The following is a 24,753-nucleotide window of genomic DNA, read 5'->3' as shown; positions in this document are numbered from 1 at the left end:
ACTGAATAAAGAATGACATGGTGAGAGTTTGAATGTAGGAAAATCACTTTGGCAGGAGTGTAGATTGACACAAGGAGAGACTTAAGGAAGAGAGTGCAATTAGAAAGCTTTTACAGTAGTTCAGGTGAAAGTCCAAGTTGGAGCTTTATGAATAGCCAGGGGACACATGCAAGAGGTGGTGGTGTGATAGAAATAAGATGTAACAACTGATTAGATGCGTGAAATGAGTGAGAAATCAAGAATGACCCCAGCTTCACAAACCTCCACAACCATAAGGGCAGCAGTGCCCTCAGCAGAAACATGAGAGAAGTAGGTCTTGCATCAAGATAATGGATTCTGTTCTGAACATGTTGAGTTTGAGATATCCATTTGGAAATGTCCAATAGGCAGTTAGTGATATATGTCTGGAGCTTAGGAAAGAGTCTAGGGTTAGATATATAGGTCTGAGAATCATTATCATAAAGATGATAATTAAACCCATAGGAGTTGATAAAGTAACAAAGAAAGAGTATAGAGAGCAAAAATTAGAGGGCTAAGCTCAAAGGACTGGGTTTAACCATAGTTAGGGGCTATGCCTTGAATGATAATCCAACAAAGGATACTGACAATTAGTCATCACACACATAGGAGGAAAGTCAAGAGATAACAATGTCATGAAAACCTATAAGGAGAATATACTGGAGGAAAGGCAAATAAGAGTAAATGCTGCAGAGCTGTCAAGAAGGATGAAGATTAAGGAGAGATTATGGAATGTGACAATAAAAAGAATCTTGGTGACTTTAGAAAGGACAGTTTTATTTCAGTGATGAATTGGGAAAATAGACTACAAATAGTTACAAAGTTAAAAGAGGGCAGAAAACAACTATAGATAGCTTTTTCCAAGACTTTGGCTGAGAAAGGGAGGAGGCATATAGGATGATAGCTTGAGGGAACAGTAAGATCTAAAATTTCCCCCCTCCCCCAGGATATGGGAACTTTGGGCATGTGGTAAGCAGCAAGGAAAGAGTCAGGAGACAGAGATTGAAGATTAGGAGGGGTATTAGGTGTTGGCAATCTTCTGGAGAAGATGGAAGAGGATGGGATTAGGGCTATAAATAAAGGGACTTGGCTTAGTGGAGAGAAGGGCCACCTCTTTATTGGAGAAAGGAGTTAAAGAAGAGAATGAAATACAATATTAAGTAATTATGAGTGAAAAGACAGCAAATTGTCTCTATTTTCCCTGGTGTATGAGGTGAGGTCTTCAATAACTAGGGTGGAAAGGAAGAGGTGGGAAAACTTAAGGAGAGAAGGGGAGGTTAGAAAAGCCACCTGGGGACTGAGACAATTAGGTGGGAGTAAAATGATTGCCTTATTGTAGTGAAGGGCCAGTTGAGAATGTATAACAAAAGTTAATTTTAAATTCAGTTCAAAGAGTTGCATGATTTTTCCATCTCTGTTTAGCAGCATGTGAATAGGAGTAGAGGAGGACTATAGGGGTTTTAACGCAGCATTAGATTTTAACAAGATAGAAGTGACAGGACAAGCAAGGGAGCAAGGGATTTGAAGAGAAAGTATCGCGCAGGGTTGAAGGGACCACCCAAAAGGTTCCCAGAAATAGAAAAAAACAAGGTGGAATAGACAAGCCTTGATCAGCTTCCTGATAGGAAGACATGGTCTCACAGAAAAGAAATGACCATCTGATTTGTACACTTTGCTGAAATGTTTGCGGTCTTCAGTGAGAAAGCACTTAGGCGAAGTGCCATGCAATGCACAGTACTAGTGGTAAATGAGCAAGAAATGAATCTATATTAACTAGCAATGACAAGAGGTATGTTCTTGATGTTAAAAAGATGTGCACATCTCCATTTTGATTTATTTGGATCTCATTTCCATTAATATTGATGCTTACTGTATTTTGTAGTAAGGAGACTCAAAACAGAACTGTAACTAAGAATTATTGTGTTTTGGAAAATTTCTATTTTGTTAGTTTTCTAACTAGTGGTAGTTTTCTTTTTTGAATAATCTTTTATTCTTTTTTCCATGTGTTATATGTATAATTACATGTAAAAATCAATTTGTAACATTTTTTTAAATTTTGCATTTCTAATTTTCTTCTTCTCTCTGTTCCCTCCCCCCTTCCTGAGATAGTAAGAAATTATATATAAATTATATATGCAATAATGCACAACATATTTATGTTAGTCATGATGTAAAAGAAAACACAGACCAAAAAACAGACAAAAAGTGAAAAATAGTATGCTTCAATCTGCATTTAGACTCCACCAGTTCTTTCTCTGGAGATGGAAAGCATTTTTCATTATGAGTCTTTTGAAATTGTCTTGGATCACTGTATTGCTGAGTATAGTTGCCATTCACAATTGATAATTATAAAATATTGTTGTTACCTTACATAATGTTCTGGTTCTGATCACTTCACTTTGTGTCAGTTCATGTAAATCTTTCTGTTTTTTTTCTGAATTCATCCTGATTGTCATTTCTTACAGCACAATGGTATTCCATAACAATCATATTCCACAACTTATTCAGTCATTACCCAATTGATGGACATCCCCTCACTTTCCAATTCTTTGCCACCACAAAAAGAATTGCTATAAATGTTTGTACAAATAGGTCTTCCTCCCTCCCTTTTCATTTATTTATTTGTTTGTTTGTTTATTTATTTATTTTTTTGGTGAGGCAATTGGGATTAAATGACTTGCCCAGAGTCACACAGCTAGTGAGTGTTAGGTGTCTAAGGTCGGATTTGAACTCTGGTCCTCCTGACTCCAGGGTCAACTGCCCCTCCCTTTTTTAATCTCTTTGGGATACAGACTTAGTAGGGGTATCACTGGATCAAAGAATATACACAGTTTCATAGCCCTTTTGGTGTAGTTCCAAATTATTCTGCAGAATGGTTAGATTGGTTCATAACTCTACCAACAGAGCACATAAGTGTCCCAGTTTTCCCCACATCCCCTCCAACACTTCTCATTTTTCTTTTCTGTTATATTAGCTAATCTGATGGGTATGAGGTTGCACCTCAGAATTGTTTTAATTTGTATTTCTTTAATCAATAGTGATTTAAAGCATTTTTAAAAAATGATTAGAGACAGCCTTGATTTCTTTGCCTGAAAATATCCTTTTCATATCCTTTGGGGAATGACTTGTATTCTTATAAATTTATAAATTCTTATAAATTTGATTCAGTTCTCCTAATATTGAATCAGCCCCTGCATTCCTGATATAAATCTTCCCTGGTCATAGTGTATAATCCTTGTGATATATTGCTGTAATATCTTTGCTGGTATTTATTTATTTATGTATTTATTTAGCTAGTATATTATTTTGCATTAATATTCACTGGGGAAATTGATCTATAGTTTTCTTTATATGTTTTTGCTCTTCCTGGTTTAGGTATCAGCACCATATTTGTGTCATAAAAGGAATTTGGTAAGACTTCACCTATTTTCCAAATAGTTTATATAGTACTGGAATGAATTTTTCTTTAAATGTTTGGTAGAATTCACTTATGAAACCACCCAACTCTGGGGATTTTTTCTTAGGGAGTTCATTGATGGCTTGTTCATTTATTTTTCTAAGATGAGGTTATTTAAGGATTTGACTTAATCTGGGAATTTATATTTTTGTAAATATTCATCCATTTCATTTATCAGATTTGTTGGCATATACTTGGGCAGAATAGCTTCTAATAATTGCTTTAATTTCTTCCTCATTGGTGGTGAATTCACACTTTTCATTTTTGATACTGGTAATTTGGTTTTCTTTTTTTCTTTTTTTTAATCAAATTGATCAATGGTTTGTTTATTTTATTGATTTTTTCCTAAAACCAGCTTATAGTTTTATTTATTAGTTCAACGGTTTCCTTCCTTTCAACTTCATTAATCTCTCTTTTGATTTTCAGGATTTCCAATTTGGTGTTTAACTGGGGATTTTTAATTTGTTCTTTTTCCATTTTATTTAATTGCATGCCTAATTCATTGATGTTCTTTTTTTTCCTCTATTTTAGTGGTGTAAGTATTAAGAGATATAAATTTTCCCCTAAGTTCTTCTTTGGCTGCATCCCATACATTTTGATACATTGTCCCATTGTTGTCATTCTCTATAGTGAAATTACTAATTGTTTCTATGATTTGTTCTTTGACCATTCATTCTTTAGAATGAAATTGTTTAGTTCCTAATTAATTTTCAACCTATCTTCTTGCGGCCCTTTATTTTATGTAATTTTTATTACATTACGATCTGAAAAATGCATTTAACATTTCTGCTTTTCTGCATTTGACTGTGAGGTTTTAATGCCCTAATGCATGGTAAAATTTTTTTTGTGTGTGTAATTGCTTTGTACCATGAGAAAAAGTTATATCCCTTTGTATTCCTATTCAATTTTCTTCAGATGTTTATCATATCTAATTTTTCTAAAATTCTATTCATCTCCTTAAATTTTTTCTTGTTTAGTTTTTGGTTAAATTTATTTAGTTCTGAGAGGTGAAAGTTGATATATAGTTTTGCTGTTTATTTCCTCCTGTAACTCCTTTAACTTCTTTAAAATTTTGGATGCTATACCATTTGGTGCATCTATGTTTAATATTGATATTAAATCATTATCTACTATACCTTTTAGCAAGATACAGTTTCCTTTGTAATCTCTTTTAATTACATTTATTTTTGCTTTTGCTTTGTCTGAGTTCATGATTGGTATCTCTGCTTTTTTTTTTTTCTTTTCGCTTCAGCTGAAGCTTAATAGATTATGCTCCAGCTCCTTGCCTTTACTCTGTGTGTTTCTCTCTGCTTCAAATGTGTTTCTTGTGAGCAACATATTGTAGCACTCTGGTTTTTAATCCATTCTACTATCCACTTCCATTTTTTGGGTTAGTTCATTCCATTCACATTCACAGTTATGATTACTCACTGTGTAGTTCCCTCCATCCTAATTCTCCTGTTTATCCTTCTCTCTCTCTCTCCTTTCACCCTGTCCCTCCTCACCAGTGTTTTGCTTCTTACCATTGCCTCCTTCAATCTGCCCTCCCTTCTGTGAGTCTTCTCCCTTCTTTTAACCCCTTCCCTCCTACTTTGCTAATGGGTAAGGTAGATTTCTATACCCAACAGAGTGTGCATGCTATTCTCTCTCTGTGCCAATTCCAATGAGAGTAAGGTTCAAGCTTTGCTCACCAAACCCCCCACATCTATCCTGCTACCATAATAGTTCTTTCATACTTCTTTTTGTAAGATAATTTATCCCATTCCACCTCTCCCTTCCCTCTTCTCTCAGTTAAATTCTTTCTCATTCCTTAAATTTATTTTTATATCATCCCATAAAAGTCAACTTATACCCACAACCTCTCTATATAGTCCTTCTAATTTCCATAATAGCAATAAAGTTAAGAGTTACAAGTATCATGATTGCACGTATATAACATATATCAGATTGCTTGCCATGTTGGGGAAGGAGAATTGGAGAGAAGGAGGGAGAAAAAATTTGGAACTCAAAATCTTGTAAAAAATGTTGAAAACTAAAAAAAAAAGTTACAAGTATCATCTTCCCATGTAAGAATACTAACAGTTTAACCTTATTCACTCCTTTATGTTTTCTCTTTTCTGTTTACCTTTTTATGCTTCCCTTGAGTATTGTATTTGAAAATCAAATTTTCTAGTCAGCTCTGCTGTTTTTGTCAGGAGTGCTTGGAAGCTCTCTATTTCCTGAAAGCCCACTTTCCCCCAAATGGTTATACTCATCTTCACTAGGTAGGTGATTCTTGGTTACAATTCCAGTTCCTTTGCCTTCCAGAATATCATATTTCAAATCCTCCAATCCTTTAATGTAGAAGCTACTAAATCCTATATAATCCTGACTATGGCTCCACAATATTTGAATAATTTTTTTCTAGCTACTTGCAATATTTTCTTCTTGACCTGGTAGCTCTGGAATTTGGCTATGATATTCCTGAGAGTTTTCACTTTCAGGAAGTGATTGGTAGATTCTTTTGATTTATATTTTATCTTCTTGTTCTAACACATCAGGACAGTTTTCCTTTTTAATTTCTTGAAATATGATGCCCATGCTCCTTTTATTGATCTTGGCTTTCAAGTAGTCCAATAATTCTTAAATTATCTCTCCTCAATCTATTTCCCAGGTCAATTATTTTTCCAATGAGATATTTCACATTCTCCTCTATTATTTCATTCTTTTGATTTTGTTTTATTGTTTTTTGATGTCTCAAGAAGTCATTAGTTTGCACTTGCCCAATTCTAATTTTTAAGAAATTATTTTTTCATTGAGCTTTTATACCCCTGTTTCATTTGGCTAATTCTACTTTTTAAACAGTTGATTTCTTCAGTGAATTTTTGTACATCTTTTATTCTTCCATTTTTTGTGCTTCCTTTACCAAGCTACTGACTCTATTTTCATTATTCTTTTGCATTGCTCCCATATCTTTTCCCAATTTTTTCTACTTCTTTTATTTGAGTTTTAAAATACTTTTTTTTTTGGCTAGGCAATGGGGTTAAGTGACTTGCCCAGGATCACAAAGCTAGTAAGTGTCTAGTGTGTGAGGCCAGATTTAAACTCAGGTCCTCCTGACTCCAGGACCAGTGCTCTATCCACTGCGGCACCTAGCTGCCCCTTAAAACACTTTTTGAGTTCTTCCAAGAGTTCTTTTTGGGTCTGAGACCAGTTTACATTTTTCTTTGAGGCTTTGAATATAGGAATTCTGAAATTGTTGCCCTCTTCTGAGTTTGTGTTTTGATCTTTCCTTTCACCATAGTAACTTTCTATGGACAGGTTCTTTTTGTTCGTTTGTTTGTTTGTTTGTTTTTTTTGTTGTTGTTGTTGTTTTGTTTTCTTTTGTTTTTTTGCTCAATTTTTTCTGGCCTGTTTCATGACTTTTATGTTAAAGTTGGGCTCTGCTCCTGTGTTGGAGGGTACACTGCTCCAATCTTTTTGCCTAGGGCCAAAGGGCTTCAGCACTAGAATGTACCAGGGTCTTCAAGAGTCTTGCCACTGCTCTGTCCTGGGGTTTAGGGCCTGACTGCTGACTTGCCCTGACTCTGACTGTGCTAGACTATGCTCCCCTTTTACCCCAGTGAGACAGATCTTTCCTGCTGACCTTCTAAGTTGTCTTGGGCTATAACACTGTTTAACCCCATCACTTTTTGGTTCTGTCACTCCAGACTTCATTCTGGAGCCTTGTTTCATAGTTGTTTGGAGGTGAATTTGGGAAAATTCAGGCAAGTTCCCTCTGTACTCTGCCATCTTGACTCACCCCCCTCCTCATTTCCAGGGTAGAAATTTTCAAAACAAAAATAAGCCTGAATATTATTGTTGTTGTTCAGTCATGTCCATCTCTTCACAACCCCATTTGGGGTTTTCTTGGCAGCCATACTGGAGTGGTTTGCCATTTCCTTCTCTACCTTGTTTTATAGATGAGGAACTGAGGCAAACAGGGTTAAATGACTTGCCCTGGATCATACAGCTAGAGGTCCTCCTGACTCCAGGGCTGGTACTCTACCCACTGTGCCACTGAGCTACGCTAATCAACTGGTTATTTAGCAATCAATCATTGGAAAGGAAACTATTAACACCAAAAGTGCTACTAATACAATCACCAGGTATAGTGGTAAAGCCAAGGTGTCAATATATTAAACATGGAAGATTACACACTTATCTAACTAGTGTGGCCTAGACTTTGTCTTTTCTCACAACCTCACTCAACAGAATTTGCTACGAAATGAGGACATTGGAATGGGAGGAAGGCAGGTTCCTAGAGAGAGGCATCACTCTGAGAGTGGCAGGTGTGGTTTGAAGTCAGGTCATACCTATGCTTTGTGGTAGAAACAGGTTAACAATTACAAAATGGGGGAGGGAGAAAATGGAGGATCAGAGGTTTACTTTGGGGAGGGAGTGTAATTTCCTGGATGTTGACATTCTGACAGAATTCAGTTCTCTCTCCCTGATTATGATTCTGTTCAGTAGAAGACCTAGAAGATAGAGCATTGTAGTTGTCTACAAGTATTTAAAAGAATATCATGTAGTACAGGATTAAACTATTTCTGTTTGGTCCCAGAGGGCAGCTCTAGGAGTGATGAGTGGAAGCAGAGAGAAGTAAATTTAGACTTAACAGAAAGAACAATTTCCTAACAATTAGAGCTATCTGAAAATGAAATGGGCTACCTCAGGTGGTAGTGGGATATTATTAACCACATATTATACATACAATTGAGGCTTTAATAGGGACAATTAGATTTTTGAGTGAAAAAAATTCCACTTCAGATATGTTTAACAAAAACATTAAAATTTATTTTTCATTCTATTTCACATTATACTACATTGATGGAACATTTGGAAAACCTTTCTCTTCCCTTCTTTTTCTTTTTGTCTCCAGGTACATTACCAGTTCTTCAAATCCCATTCTTATCACATAGCAAATTGGTTTCTACCCTTTTATTTTCCCAACTCATTCTATATACTCCCTACAACCATTATACTTACTCTAACACCACCCTTAGCAGAATATCTTGGTTTATTATTTCCATTCTTTTTCTTCCTTCTTCCTTCCTTCTCTTTCTTTCTTCAAAAGAAATTGGTAAAGAAAAGGAATTAAGAACTTGTCACTATATCCTACGGAGCAGCTTCTCAACCCTCTACTTACCTGACTGGCTGTACAGTTTGAGAGGCAGGTCTTGTTATCAGCTGCAAGGTAAAAGTTCGTGGGGCATGCACAGGTGTATGTTCTGCCAGGGGCTAAGAGACACAGATGACTACAGCCTCCATTGTTTAGCTTACAGACATGTTTAGCAACTGCAGGCAAATGAAAAACAAAACAAAACAAAACAACAGTATGATTTAGTATTCAAGACTTGGAAAATTGATAGGTGGGGGAGGGGGCACAGAACATGTTTTAAGGCCCACAAATATTTCAAGGCATCTGGTAATCAAGACCTAGCACCTCAGCAGGACTGATAATCTAATTTAACTTCTAAAAAAAGCAACACCCTGAGCAAAAATGGCATTTGATTTTACAATGAAGAAGCTTATAAGAAAGCACTTGTACACTAGAGGATTTACATTACACGAAAAAAAACTTTCTTCTGAAACTTATACAGAGCACTACAAGCATTTGGAATGAGGTTTTCTGTATGCTTCTAAGTATAAAAGTAAAATAAAAACAAAAGCATCAATAGTGCTTCACTTATCTTTTATGCCACTGTAGCTAATTTGCTTATATAGATGAATTGTTAGTTTTATACAAGTAAGACTTCTATGTAGTGGCTGCTAAAGGTCAGTGACTGTCATAAGATTAAGTCAATACATGATGATTTATATTCCCTAATAGAATGTAGTATCCCTGAATGCAGATATTGTTTCAGGTGTGTTAGTATGTGTGAGAGAGAAAATTCCCAGTTTCTAGGATAGTGCTTTACATATAACAAGCACTTATTAAACACTAGTTGATTTTGATTAAGTTAGGTCTGGAGTTTCTTAAATACAATTAATTCAGAAGATTATGAAAATTCTAGCTATTTGTCAGCATAATTGAACTTCTGGTATACTCTCATTTTCTTTGGCTGGCTTGACTTTTAGAATAATATCATTTTAACAATCCAATAGGTATTTGGAACATCATTAATTTCTTAAAAGAATTTCCTAATAATCTCACTTACTACAAGCTAAATTCACTCATAAAAGTTCTAAATAATGGAAACTTTGGTAATCATTGCTAAAAACTTCATACTTAACCTTTGGCAAAATCAGAAATGAGATGAGGGTAGAAAGTGTTGATGCATTTATGGAAAGCATGGAAAGCATAATTACCATCAGGTTGTCTATAAGAATGATACACCTGGATATCTGTTATGGTATGCCATGAGTTAATCAGGGATAGTCTGTCTGCTCCCGAGGTTTTATGGGCACGGCTGAGTGACTTGGTTTTCCCGTCAGTCCAGTAGATGTAGTCTTCAAACAATGTTAGTGCAATCACCCCTGGAATATCTTGATTAGGGACTGTAATAGGAGATGGTGAGATTAATGTTCGGTCTTGGAAGACTGCCAGTTAAAATATTCAATACTGCATGGGCTGACAGACACAACTGCTACATAACTTCATGTGAATGATTGCCATGACAGCCTGTCAAGCCTGCAGGGTTCTTTATTACTAGTTAAGAGAATGCAGGTTTGGGCACATGATCTCTGTTTGCTTAGACTTAGCTGGTCCAACTACTAGGAAGAAATGAATGAATTCTTGTTAACAAGTTAACTGGTTCTTCAAACTAAGCAAATAACACTTAAAAGGAATTGTTAGCATTACATATAATGTCTACTTATACATGCAATTACAGTAAACTACAGGCTAAAAGTTACAATGGGAGGATTTTGCTTTGTTTTATTTTACATTTTAAAGAAAACAAAATTTCTAAACTGTCAAGGATGGAACATCTACTTGACTATTAGTCAATTGTACATCTTGAAAGACATATGACTTTGATGCTACTGTATCAATTAACTATAATTTTTCACAAATCATTTTTGGTAAGATGAACTCCAGAAAAATAAACAAACAAAAAACAGCAACAAAAAACCACATTACTTTATAATAAATACCACAATACCAGGTTCCTAGTTATATGCTACTTAGAGCAAAATGGATTTTCTTGGATAGCAGTTATAATTGTGTTCATTAAATCCCTGTGAATAGGATAAGTATATAAAGATTAAGAGTAGATCTAACACAATGAGCCTTTAAATCATATTGGGATAGTAAACTATATATTTTTAGACTTAGAAAAAATGACTAATGAAAACAATTTTAAACAAAAGTTTGTGTTTGGAATTTTCTTTCGGTTCCTGAAGATCTTAAAGCATCAAAATAATGCTGGAAGGGGGTGGGCAGGTTAAGGGCCTCAATAGTCTATGGATATCCCAGTTTTCTGTTTGTAAATTAATTTTTAAGAAAAAAGTAAATCTATAAATTTTACTTCTTGTAAAAGCTCACAATAATCAAATTTAATACTGTTCAATGGGTGGTGGGTCTTTATTCAATATTCCTTTAGGGAATTACAATTTAGAAAAGAAATTCTAAATCTATGATTAACTCAACTTTCAACCAGCAATTTGCATGAGTATGAATCAACTGTTGAAATAAGCAAAAGAAAATATGTTTGGATAGTGAACCAAAGGTAAGTACAGTTTAAAAATAAATGTATCTGGTAAGGAAAAAAATCCTATTTCAGAAGTATTCATGCTTTCCATTATTTATATTTTAATGACTGTACAATAAAGTAGTGGCATATTCCTCACTCTATAATGACTTAACGACTGTCAGAATTTCATATATATGCCATAATTGTTAGGGTGTCTTCCAGCCTTTGGGGAAAAAATTACTCAGAGAATTTACATTGTCAACTGAGGAGTAGGCATTTACAAATCTGCTGATTTATGATTTTCATTCAGATGAGTTAAGGCTGATTAGAGAATTTGTGGTAGGTAGCTTATGGTTATCATTAATCACATAGGACCCAATTAGAACTCACAAGGGTGGGGAGCGAAAGAGGTATTACAAAACAGATAGTGTACATTTCAGGGATTAAAAAAAAATGAAGAAGCATTTAGGTTGTATACTTTCAATGTCCCCAAGTTAAGTCTAACAAACTTTAATGAAATGTATCATAGTGCAAAGAGGTCCTTATGTTTGAATGAAAACATACAAAAGTTGTAGATATCATGGTTGAAAAGGAGTCTCAGATCTTTGGGATGACCTAGGAATAGGGAGTGAGTGGTGCTGATGTTTTGTAAATGGTTCTGTGCTTTTGATCTGGGGGACTTTGGGGTATGGTTTCTGATATGGAAATTGGGACATTAGCATAGAAACTCACCATTGAAGCAGATCAGCAACTAACTCATTTGTAATTCATAGTCATATAAAATTGTCTGGGGTACTGAAAATTCTTGCCCATGGTTACACAGCCGATGTGTGTCAGAGCAGGCCCTAAAACAATTGCTTCCAATCTCCAAGTCTGGCCCTCCATATGTTGTCCTGGACCTGAGACACTCAGACTTTCATGTCAACTATTCCTTTTGACTATACAATAAAGCTAACAGTCTCCTGAAATCAGGCTTATTCCCAAACAAAATGAGAAAGAATTGCAAGGCTTTACATTAGGTAACATTATGAAAAAAGAAATATTATGAGAGAACAATTATTTTTAACTATCAAAAAGGAAAATCAACTAATTTAGTAAAAAAAAAATTACCATAAAGTAAAGCAACTGATTTGATAAGCTATTTAAAAATAATCAGGGTCATTATTTTGTTTAATAAATAAGATTTAAACTACTTAGCTTGATATACAAATTCCTCCACAACCTTCTACATTCTCCCCCACTCTCCTGTCTTCCCACCTTCTCTGTCCTTATTTTATACTATTCTCTTTCAACTGATCTAAGCTGCTATAATTGAAGTGGCACAGTGGATAGGGTAATAAGCCTGGAGTCAGGAAGATCTGAGTTCTAATTTGACGTCAGATACCTACTAGCTGTGTGATCCTGGGCAAGTCACTTCACCCTGTTGGCCTCAGTTTCCTCATCTGTAAAATGAGCTAGAGAAAGAAATGGCAAATCACTCCAGTATCTTTGCCAAGAAAACTCCAAATGGAGTCATGAAGAGTCGGACACAATTGAAATGACTTAATAAGCTCCTGTAAAACCAGTCTATGTGGAAAATATTTTCCTACCTCTACCATTGCCTAAATCATTCACCATGCATGGGATGCTTTCCACTTAATAGCATGTTGTAAAGCTTCTCAAATCTGATCCACCCAGGTCAAATGCCACCTCTTCCATGAAGTTTTCCCCTCTCGATAAATATAATCTTTCTTTTCCCCAATCTTGTATTTGTATCTTTACTGTGTATCTGTCTTAGTATTCTTGTCTGCACTATGTCATATATTTACTGTATAGTATCACCTATTTCTGCATGTTACATATGCTCCTTGATATACTGAAAGCTCCATAAGGGCTCGAATTATGTCTTATTTATTCTTGTGTTTTTTCCTGCAATTTAGCATAATGTTTTCCATATACCAGATATTTAACAAATGGTTTTCAATGGAAGGAGCATAGCAACACCTCCTATGTGACTTTTAGAGATTAGGTTCCAGACAAGGATGTTATCTCCAATGCTGGTCATAAGAGTAATAATAATGATGACAGCCCACATTTATATACTGTTTAAAGAAATGCTTTCCTCACAATGGTGCAGTGGAAACAGTTTCGATATCACGAGACCTGATGTGTTACTAATCATGTAACTTTAAGTAAATTGTTTAACCTTTCGGGGCTTCATTTTGTTCATCTATGAAATGAGAATGTTGGATTGGAGGAGCTCTAACATTCTCTCAAGTTCTATGATCCATAACATAATGCCAGTATCTATTTGAGGAAGGAAGTATAAGCATTAGAATCCCCATTTCAGAGGTGAGGAAACTGATGATGAGGAAAGTTTTATTGTCTTTCAGTCCTTTTAATAATATCTGACTCTTCATGACCCCATTTGGGGTTTTCTTGGCAAAGATACTGGAGAGGCTTGCCTTTTCCTTCTCTATCCCATTTTGTAAATGAGGAAATGGGGACAAACAGGGTTAAGTGACTTGCCCAGGGTCACACAGGTGATAAGTATTTGAGGCCGATTTTGAACTCAGGAAGATGAGTCTTCTTGACCAGGCCTGGCACTCTATCTGTTGCGTCACCTACCTGTCCCATGCAGTACCTTACTAAGAATATATGGCAAGTAAGTATCGTTGTCAATACTCATGTTACTTGTTTGTGTTTTTATTTGCTTGTTTCATTTCTTTTTCCTCTGAATTGCACAACCTTGCCTCTCATATAAGAAACTCATTGGAATTTAATCAAAATGAACTTATTGTCCTCATGAAAAATTCATACTTAACTTAAAATAAAGACAGCTCTAAAATGTACATATTCTCTCTGTAAGGTCAACATCTTCAAAAAGAATGAAAGGAATGAGTTAACTTGCTAATAAGTGGCCATCTGCTTGACTCAATTCATTGCTTTCTGTTGGCAGTGAAGGCCCGCCTTGTCTTGAGCAGCTTTTCAAACTTTTAGCTTCTCTGCTCATTTTCCATTTTGTATAAATCCTGGCTTTTTCAATGGTATCAAACATAAGTACTACCCAGAAAATAATTTCTTCTGGGAGAAAGACAAAATCAGATGCACATTTCTGTTAAGAACCACTGCAAATGTACATCTAAAGGTTAGATATATCAAACAATATGCAAACTAAGACAAGAGAGGTATCCAAGGTGTTGCATGGAATTTAATTAGTAGAATGGGCAAGGAGAGTTGGAGGGTTTGGGGAAAATTAGTAGTTGATTTTTATTTTGGCTTGAGCTCAAGTCAGTTTAAAAAAATCACTGCATGCTTCATTTCTTGTTTATCTCTATCTAGATTGCCAATTCCCACAATGGAGGTGGTAAATCTATCTGCTTAGGACTCTATGGAGTAATTGCTAAAGAATTATTATAAATAAATGTTCTATGTTTATTTATTCATCCATGTACCAGAAATGAATTCTATCTATAGTACAAACTGCCCTTAGGATGTTGAAAATCAATCAGAAATTATCCTGAGCCAAAAACTCATATGCCTGTACACCAGTATCTCTCCTTGGGAGACCAATGTGCAGGAAAACAGTCTGATACAGAGTATGACAAATGCAGCTTTTGCCTTTGGGAGTTGCTGAAAAAGATCCATGGGAAAGAGCTTCTATTTCTAATGAAATGTAGCAGTGTGAAAAGTTAGAGTTTGGGCAATTATGTTGAAAAAAAATTAATTTGCTAGGCAGTGGGAGGCAGCAAAAAGAAACACATAAGGAAAGTGAGAGTTTGAGTGGGAGATGTGCAGTGAACATCAAGAGACCTCACAAATGCTGAATTTCAGTGGATCTTAGAAAAATAAGACAAAGTAACTGCAAAAACACGATGTCTCTGCTTTACAAAAGTAAAATCTGGAACATAAGCTGACTAATTAATAAAGAACTGTGAAAAATAACTGTAAGAATTTCCATACCTCATCAAAAAAATAAATCCCCCAAATTGAGAAAACTAGAAATACTTGGGATGGGAGGAGTAGAGAGAGTAAAGTTGAACAGGTGCTTATTATATTTAAAGCCTTATTTTAAAAGTTCCTAACTGTGGTCCAAAATAATTTCATAATCTCTATTTTGTACACCAGCAGTATGTATCATAGAGATTCCAATAGCCCACTCAAGCTCCAGGAGACTGTTAAATGCCTCCTTACACCTCCTTGTTTGGGGACTAATCCTGTGAGAAGAATAGATGTGATATACAACCCAAGCCATTCAAAGAAATAATCTTTTAGGGGAATATTTTCCATTCAGTCAGATTATAGCCTTGTGCTGAGTAGGGCTCTAAGTAATTATGATAAATAAAAGAGGAGACAGCTGAGAGTACACTTTGGCCACAAGTGTCTCCTCACAGGCAGAGACCCTCAATTATTAATACTATTGATTATTCAGTTTTTGTTCAATGTTCAGTCATAGTCTTCTTCTTAACGTTATTAAAATTTTGTATTTAAGCTGGTCTAATTGAGCACACTATAAGAAAATAGACCAAATACACAATAATTAACGATGAGATAAAAATATCATGTGTATTTGACAGGTAGGCAATTGAACTTCTTGCCTATAGGCAGTAATGAACTTTTTGCTCTGTGGTTTTACAGTTTAGATTTATGTCTTCAGTACATTCTTTTTTTCCTTTAAGCTTTCTCCCATATCTATTGTAAGGCCTCACATATTCTTTTGGACAATTATTCTATATCCAGCTCTCTCTGGAGATTCATTAACATAATCATAGAAGCTTTTGAGATATTTTCACAAGCTAAATTATAAGTCTTTATAAAAATCTTAAATTAAAAAGTTTCACCAGCTATGAAAGAACATACCGTAAAATTGGAATTGTAGTTTTTTTCTTCCCTTGTCATTATTAAGGTATGTTGTTTTGATATTTAGCTTCTGAGAATGTTAAATTCTTTAATTGTTTTTTCTCTATCAAAGATTCAATTACGGATTAAGTTGTGGGGAGATAGAAGAGGCTTTTTAATGAAAAACCACATAAATCATTAATGAACCACTCTATAGTTACTTCCTGGCTTTCTTTCAGGTATACTTTTTAAAAATGTTTTCAAATTTTAGCCTAGAATTCAGTCATATGCCATTTTCTTTCATAATGTATTTCAGATGTTTCTTCCTTTTAATTCCTAATCCAATCAATCATTCTACTTATGACCATCACCTCACAGCTGTACTGAGAGCCCTTTTTAAAATATTCTCAGGGCAGCTAGGTAGCACAGTAGATAGAGGATCGGCCCTGAAGTTAGGAGGACCTGACTTCAAATCTGGCTTCAGATCAAATACTTAACGCTTACTAGCTGTGTGACCCTGGGCAAGTCACTTAATTCCAATTGCCTTAAAAAAAAGTGATACTATAAATATTTGGGGCAGCTAGGTGGCACAGTGGATACAGCACTGGCCCTGGAGTCAGGAGGACCTGAGTTCAAATCCAGCCTCAGACACATAACACTTAATAGCTGTGTGACCCTAGGCAAGTCACTTAACCCCATTGCCTAGCAAAACAAAAAAATAAATTAAAATAAAATAAAATATTCTCATTGTGCTTGGTCCCTCTTTGTCTTCCTAATCCTCTGCCATACATGATACCAGATTACTCTTCCTAAAATAATATTTTAGGAATAATATTATTTTAATCTGCCCTGATAAAATATTTTAAATCACTCCCCAATGCATACAAAATAAAATACAACTTCACTAACTCAAAAATAAAATAGAAATTCACACCTATCTACTCATCCACACTGAGCTTGTTGGCATCCTCCCTGCCACTACACACGTACCCCATGAACATTTACATCTCTTGTTTCAGGTTCAGGAATCAAACAATTATTACAGTTTTCCCTTGAAAAGACTTACCAATTGACTTTTCAATTGATTAACTTTCCATCCCTGTGACTTCCCATATACATTCTTTTCTGGCCATAATTCCTCTATGTGTGTCTTACCCTAATAGAACGTAAGCTCCTTTCTGGCTGAGATAGTCTCACTTTTTGATTTGTATCCCCAGCTTATAACAGTACTTGGCATGAAATGAGCATGTCATAAATGATGTTTCATTCATTAATTCAATAATTTGGTATTAACAATCCTGGATCCAAGGTCTCTTTTCAAATTTATTTTCCATTGATCCCATGCAATAAGCTCTGTTGACATAATGGTTCTTGACCAAGCAATGTTTTTCTTACATCTCCTCATTCTATCATTCACTCAGGCTATACCCTCCCTGCTCATGTTCTAACTCACTCTTCAAAGACCAGTTCATAGCCCAAATCTTCTATGAAGCCTCTGATGATAAACTCTCATCTCTACACACATACCCAACTCTGTCATTTCTTCCTGCTTAGAAATCCTTTGACCTTTCAGTTTACACCAATCATTTGTCATTTATCTAATACCTCCACTGTTATGCCAACTCCATCTTTTCCCTCCAAATAGATCATAAGTTCCTTAAGGCAAGAACAATATCCTATAATTTTTTTTTCTAATTGCCAGTTGCAATTATACCACAATGCATTATATATAGTAGACACTCAATAAGTATTTGTTATTGATGAATTTCAATGCCATTTAAGAAGAGAAAGCAGATCAATTTTTTCCTACAAAGACAAAAATATGATTCATTCAGTCATCAATATTTTCTTTTAATATTGGACTGATTTAGCAATTATTCCAAAATTGGAGATTTCTCTCAAAAAGAACAACCTGGCTTCCTTTAGATGGCATCTAACAAAGTACATTGAACCTTTGCTATGATTGGGGATGAGGTGGTTAGGGTACTAGAACCTAAGATTGCTAAGTCCCCCCCAACCAGCTCCCCTTAGATCCACTCTCATAAAGGCACTTCACTTGAATATCAGCTCCCTCCACACAGTTAGGTAGTATCAATCTTTTGGGTTCATGACACTACCACTTCCTGTAGCTCTTTGGACTTCCCTGATTAGTAAAAGCCCTGAGGTAGGAAAATCATAAGGATTTCTTTTGCCCCTTCTTCAAATTCTTTGCCTTATTCCATAATCTTTACAGCAAATTCCTCTTGAGTGTTTTAAAGGGGATTTCTTAGGTAGGTGGAGGGGAAAGTAGAATAACAGAGAAAAAAAAAGGGAAGTGCTGTATGTTTAGAAAATCTTCAGAGTTTAATCCTGATTGTCAGTACCAATAACAAGACATTCAGCTTCCCTCTGAATTTCTTCTTGCCTGCCATCTTCATAGCTTTGATATAACCTTAATTCTAGTTCTCTTGTTGGAGAGATTTGACTTGTCAGAGTCTTCATTTTCCAGACCTTTGGAATTGGCTTCTTTAGCTCTTATTTGTGGAATACAGGTATCTAAAATCTAATTAAGACCTTTCAATCAACAGGTCTTTTATTCTTACATGATTGTATTTAGGTCCTTTTCAATACTTCTTTACTATAGCCTCCAACGTCTGGGCCTTCCCACAGTATTTCTCACTGACTGGTTCAAAGATGTAGTAGAACTTTCCTGTTTACCCTTCATCACCATTTTTCTGGAAGTCTCTTTCTCCTGGTCCCTTAGAAACCTTCTTGTTCCTATCATACTTTTACCAACACCACCCTCCCCCTTTTCATCTTGCTTTTCTCCTCAAGCAAATTGTCTTTGCTGGTCTTTTTCTTCCATTCTTTTTCTTCCAACAACTGGGTTGGAATTCTTATTGCTGAGACACATATGAGGTCCCTATGAGCAGGGTCCTGATGTCTTCACTAGAAGTCTGTTTTAGACTAACTTGCTATTTAGTTCTAAAATATAACTCATATTTAGACCTGACCCTGTCATCCCTGTATCAGCCAAGCTAACTCAAAGCAGAAACTGGAATTGGTGCTGAGAATCATGACAAAATGAAGAAGGATACTTTTTTCCATTTTCTTGTCTTGGACTCACTCACTTTAGGTAGAGCAGGAGTGATGAGGGGTGAATCCTGAAGATCATGTATTTATGTTATTATTTATAGTATTATAGTATTTATGTAACTGTTGTGCTATTCCAAAGGGATGCTGAGGATTGGCTCTTCAAGTAGACCTGGGAATTGGGGAGGGACAGGAGAGGAAGCTGGCTATTCCTGCTTCATCAGCATTTTCTCTCCCTCTAATCTCCATGAATGGTCTTGGCACCAACCAAGCACATGTATTACATAGGATCACAGAATGTAAGCTCCTTGCAGGTAGGAATGATTCAATTCATTGTATCTGTATCCTAGCACCTAGCACAATGGGTGGCACATAGTAGGTACTTAAGTGGATTGATTGATCACAGACTTAGAAACAGAAGGAACACCAAAGCCCACAGAACTCTCTTCACTTATAATCAAATTTACAGAAACAAAACATGAATGGACATAGCAGCATTATCAACATATTTTCAATGTCACCTCTACCCCACCATAATTGAAAAGGGTCATTTTGCCACAAAAATATTCATTAAATATCATATATACTAGAGGGTTTCCAATTAACAAAGGCATTTTATTTATTCCATAAATAGATCATGTTAATATCACAAAAAAGACAAAAATCAATAAGACTTTGCACATAGCAGATATTCAATTAATGTTTGGTGAATGCCAGCATAGTTTTCTCCACTAAAATTCTATCCTGATGCTTCATAATGATAAGAACATAGCCCTGGGTTCTTGAAGGCTATTCTAACAGAACGCACAAGATTTCTATGTTTCCTCCCTGAGGATATGTCTAGTTAAACTCCATTACCAGAAAGCTGGCATTGGGGTGACTGATTTCATTGACCATAGAAAATCAGGGGATCCTAGATCTAGGAAGGAAGGAAAGGAACAAGCATTTATTAAGCTCCTAGTATGTACTAAGTGCCAGGAATTGTGCTAAAGCCTTTATAAATATTATTTCATTTGTTCTTCATAGCAATATTGGGAGTTTGGTGCTATGGTATCATTATCCCATTTTACATTTGAGGAATTGAGCAAAACAGAAGTTAAATGATTTGTTTAGAGTCACAAACTATCTGATTGAGGCTGGATTTGGACCCAAATCCACTGTACCACCTCACAAGCTATGTAATCTACCACCTTCCCCTTCCATTTTATCCTTGAGGAAGTTGAGGTCCAGAAAAGCTCAGTGATTTGCCCAAGGTTACATAGGCAACAAAATTCAGAGGCAGACGAGTTACAGTCTGTGTTAGAAGAAGAAGTAAAATGGATGACACAAACCCTTCAAAGTACCAACTGATCTAATATAAGTATTACTGGACTAGTAGTCAGGAAACTTGGCTTCTCATTTTGCCTTCATTATGAATTCCCTGTGTAATCTTGGGCCAATCACTTGAGCCAGTATGGTGTAGTGTAAAGAGGTGCAAAACCTGGCCTTGAATCTCTAACACTTACTTCATGTGTGACTTTGGACAAGTCGCTCCCATTCTAGCAGCACAGTTTCCCCATACACAAAATCAGGAAATTGTTCTAGATGATTTCTAAGTCCCTTTCTAGCTCAAAAGCCTATGAACACCTTTCCAGCTGTTATATACATAACTACCACCTTATTTCATAAGTAAAATTAGATGAGAAGTCAAGAAGACAAGTTCAAATCCTGTGTTAACATTCACATAACCCTGTGAACACCTACATAAAATAATGTTTTCAAATGGATAAAATATGACACAATGCACTATAAAAGAAAGTAATTACAGGTGAAATACAGTTGTCAAAATATTTTAAAAAAATAAACACATTCATAGGTCCCAGCTTAAGAATGCTTGCTTAGTTGAGACAGTGACTAATTCATGGTAGTTAAGTGAATAAATAGGTAATATGCTTTGTAAGTTTTTGACAGGAAAAGAGAATGGGTAGAAATGAAGTGAATGGTGGGGAGTAAATAGGTAGGTAAAGATAGAGAAATTTTAAGAATGATTCAATAGGGATAATTCCTACAAAAAATGGTTTTTATTTAAAAAAGCTGTTAAACACCTTAGCTGTGATGCATGGTGCTAGATACTGGGTATAAAAAGATGAAAACGTTTATACTGTGAATTTTTATCTCAAAACAACAAATTAGCTCATTGTGAATAATTTCTAGTTCTTCTTCTTGTTAATATTTGTATAATTGTTTTCTAATAATTCATAATCCTCAAAGTACTATATCTGTAACATATAATTTCAAGTTCTATCCATGACTTATACTTACAAAAATTTGCAAAGCCTTCTGAGAATGCAGTCTTTTACCTAATGATAATAAACCAGTAAGTGTCCTTTAGGTTAAAGAGATAGGAATCTTTTTTAAAAACACATATAGCACAGCAAAGGGCTAATGGCACTGGTGGCAGCTACATTTTCCACTAATTTGATAAGATTATTAAAAATGAATCTGGCTTTTCATGTAAAGAACCCTGTTCCAAAATAAACATAACCATTTTTGAGACCTTGATAGCAATGAATGACTAAAGTGCTCATCATAAACCTACCCTACATGAAGTGCACAATAGGTTTCAATTGAAAACTTCTGAGTGTTTAAACTATAATCATTACTGATTTTTGTAGACAAACTCATCCAGCATCTTTCCTGAAGGTTATCTGTCCACCACTAATATCCTACAACTTAAATAATAAGCCTTAATGTGCAACAGTTTTCAAAATGCACTTTATGTTGGATTGTAAAATATACTTATTGTTGCTTTAGAGCACATGAAAACCTCAGATTAAGGACATTACTTAGGAGGTTGAAGTTATCCTGCAACCACTATGTTAGCCTAGAGTCCATTCCTCCCACTACTCCCCAATCTGTAATCACTGTATTCTGGAGTTATTATTTTTATCACAATTCAACTTTTCTTCTCAGTCCTTTTATGACATTCATAAAAGAAGGCAAAATGTTTCCCTTCCAAGATTTAACAACTGGATAAAGCATCCTGCTGATCAATATAAGGATTCATGAAACAGAATATAAAAATTAAAGATGGCCATCTAAAATCTAGTGCCATAAACTACTACCTTAACAATGGATCTACTAACCCATAATTGAAGTGAAGTAGGGTGTGTGCTGTATCCTTGTTAATAAACAGTGTTTTTTCTCTGACATTGAGAACTCTAGTTTGTTAAGATTGTTTCGATTTGCCCTATTAGCACATGTGAATATTTTTAAACCTGATTGCCTGATCTAAAAAAGATTGTTAAATTACAACACTGTTCTAAAGTACAGATCCATTTTCATGCATATCTAGTCTTTTTGGAGACAGATCTTAAAATTATTAATAGACTATTTGCATACTTTATAGTTATAAAATACTTTCACAAAAATTATGCTTTTTGAGCCTCATCAAAACACAAAAACAAAACAAAACAAAAAACAGGGAGTCTAGGAGTTATCATACCCATAATACAGATCAATAAAGTAATACCAAAAGAGATTAAAAGGCTTGCCCAGTGTCACAGATATTAAAAGTAGTAAGGCAAATACTGAGGTCATGTTTTCTAGTTCTAAGTCCAATATTCTTTCTATACAACATTGTGCCGCCTCTCTTAAAAAACGATTAGCTTTTGGAACAGAATAAAAATGATAAGAATTTGTTTCTTGGTCATCCTGTAGTTAAATAATTAACTAAAGATTTTTTTTAGCTGTGAATATTTTCCTTTCCAAAGTCTGAAAAGATCGAAATAACATGGCTATGTTCAGTTAGACAAAATATAAGTTACAATATAACTTAGTCTTCTCCCATTAAAAAAAATTCATAGTATACAAGGTATTGAAAACTCAAATGCTAATCATTTCCAATATGTATATCATTCAATGTTACATTTTCTTTTTAAGGGACAACAGTAAGGCATGATTGAAACTGCAGGTAACAGACTTTAGAAATGGCTGTTAATTTTAATATATTTGACTGGTTCAGGAACATTTCTATAGTAACAAAATTGTCTTTTGCTTCTTCTCATTAACTTTTATTATATTGTAAACAACAGAACATCAACACCATTGGCATAAAATAGCCCATGAAGTCTATTATTTGCATGGGAATGTGGACAACAATACTCAAAGGGAAAAAATAAATGGAAAGCTAAATGGGATTGGAGAAGGTAGGCAGGCAGGCAGGAAAATGGGAAGGCAGGAAGCAAGGAAGAAATGAAGGGAGGAAGAAAAGAAAAAAGGAAAGAAGGAACAAGAGAAGTCATAATAATGCTTTAGTTCAGAATATCTCTAGAATACAAAAATGATATTTTGTTTTGTTTCATTTTGTTGCCTGCCCTCCTATCCCCTTGGTGGGCTTCAATAAATATTTAGGCTTTCGAAAGACCCAACCACTGCCTGCTATTGATTTATCGGGATACATAAATGCAAAACAATCCCTTTTTTCTTTCTCTGTTTCTTCCCCTCAGAACAAACCCATTTAAAAGTGTTTTATGCCTTTTCACCGGTGGCATGCTGAGATCTAGATTCTTTTTTCAACATTAATTAGGCTATCACCACATGGGTTAAGATTTGTATTTATAAATCTAAACACCCAACTGCCCCTGGCTCCATAGAATGGTTTCTCAACACAATAACCAGGCAGTGGAACTTCAATACATTGTTAACTTTTCCATACACAGCCCTCTGGATTCCAGAGCTTCATGAACATTAATCCCTTAAATGAAGAAAAGTCATGAACATAACTATGTTGCATGACATTTAAAATACTTGTCACTAAAGCGACAGTTCAGAGATAAGCTATGGTTTAGAATTCTAACCTAGCTATTAATGTTCAGGGAAATTACCATTTAGAAGGGTATATTCTTTCTAGTAGATTGGCTAAAGACATCTGCATGAACAACTGATTCTATGCAAGGTTAAACCACTCAGTAATATACAATGAAGTATACTGAAAAGACTTAGCATGGCAAGTAAATGTACAAAACTTATGGCAAATGTATTCTTCCCTCTCCTAACTTGCTATACTTCCTATTATTATTGATCTTTATACAACATTTACCCCCCCACATCTTTCTAACCATGACATTGCAACCACAATAACATAACTGAAGGATAAGGTGAAAAAAAAATTGTTGAAATTTCCTGTGTTAGTTATTGGCAATTGGTGCCAAATATGAATTTAATGGAATTTTCTCACATCCAATTTCCTTTTCATTAACATAAAAAAGCAAACACAAAAACTTTCAGAGTGAGTTTATTTGAGACATTAGTGCTGAAATTTTATTAACTGGCTGTAAAAAAATCTTTCCAGTGTAGACTAAAATCTTGGGAACTATTTAAAGTCCAAGATACTTCAGGGATTCTTTATGTTTGTTGTTCACTCTCCACACATTTAACTTTTAGGAACCTTGTGGCATACATTATTGAATAAGGTTTAAAGATCTTACTATAGGTCTGTGATTTACTCAGTATTGGAACAAGCAAACATAACATCTACCCATACCACTAAATCACTATGTACTTACTTAAGTAGACATTATTCCTCAGCTGTCTATCTCAAGACGGGTTAAGTTCCCTTTCGAAGTAATTATGGCATTCTTGTCATTCTGGTCTATTTAGCCAACTTAATTTCTTCTTGGCCATATATTGTGGCTATAAGTAAACCTATCACATAGAGAGAACTGAGTATTTTAAGAATAAAACTTGGCGCTT

At 35.0% G+C, this 24,753-nt stretch overlaps 1 protein-coding gene across 1 annotated transcript in view; it reads right to left on the bottom strand.

Moving 5' to 3' along the window:
• The window catches only part of LRP1B (LDL receptor related protein 1B), a 2,189,733-nt gene that overhangs the window by 291,760 nt on the left and 1,873,220 nt on the right, over positions 1 to 24,753 (bottom strand). Inside the window, exons 61-62 of the mRNA XM_027835590.1 lie at positions 9,806 to 9,994; positions 8,643 to 8,791 (exon numbers count right to left, since the gene is read on the bottom strand). Of these exons, the coding sequence (XP_027691391.1) occupies positions 8,643 to 8,791; positions 9,806 to 9,994 (338 nt within the window). The remainder of the gene's footprint in view (positions 1 to 8,642; positions 8,792 to 9,805; positions 9,995 to 24,753) is intronic.

Source organism: Vombatus ursinus, unplaced genomic scaffold, assembly GCF_900497805.2.
Source record: "Vombatus ursinus unplaced genomic scaffold, bare-nosed wombat genome assembly UNPS02014816.1, whole genome shotgun sequence".
Taxonomy (NCBI): Eukaryota; Metazoa; Chordata; class Mammalia; order Diprotodontia; family Vombatidae; genus Vombatus; species Vombatus ursinus.
Note: the sequence above shows the minus strand (reverse complement) of the source record. Positions and strands in the feature narration are given on the sequence as shown.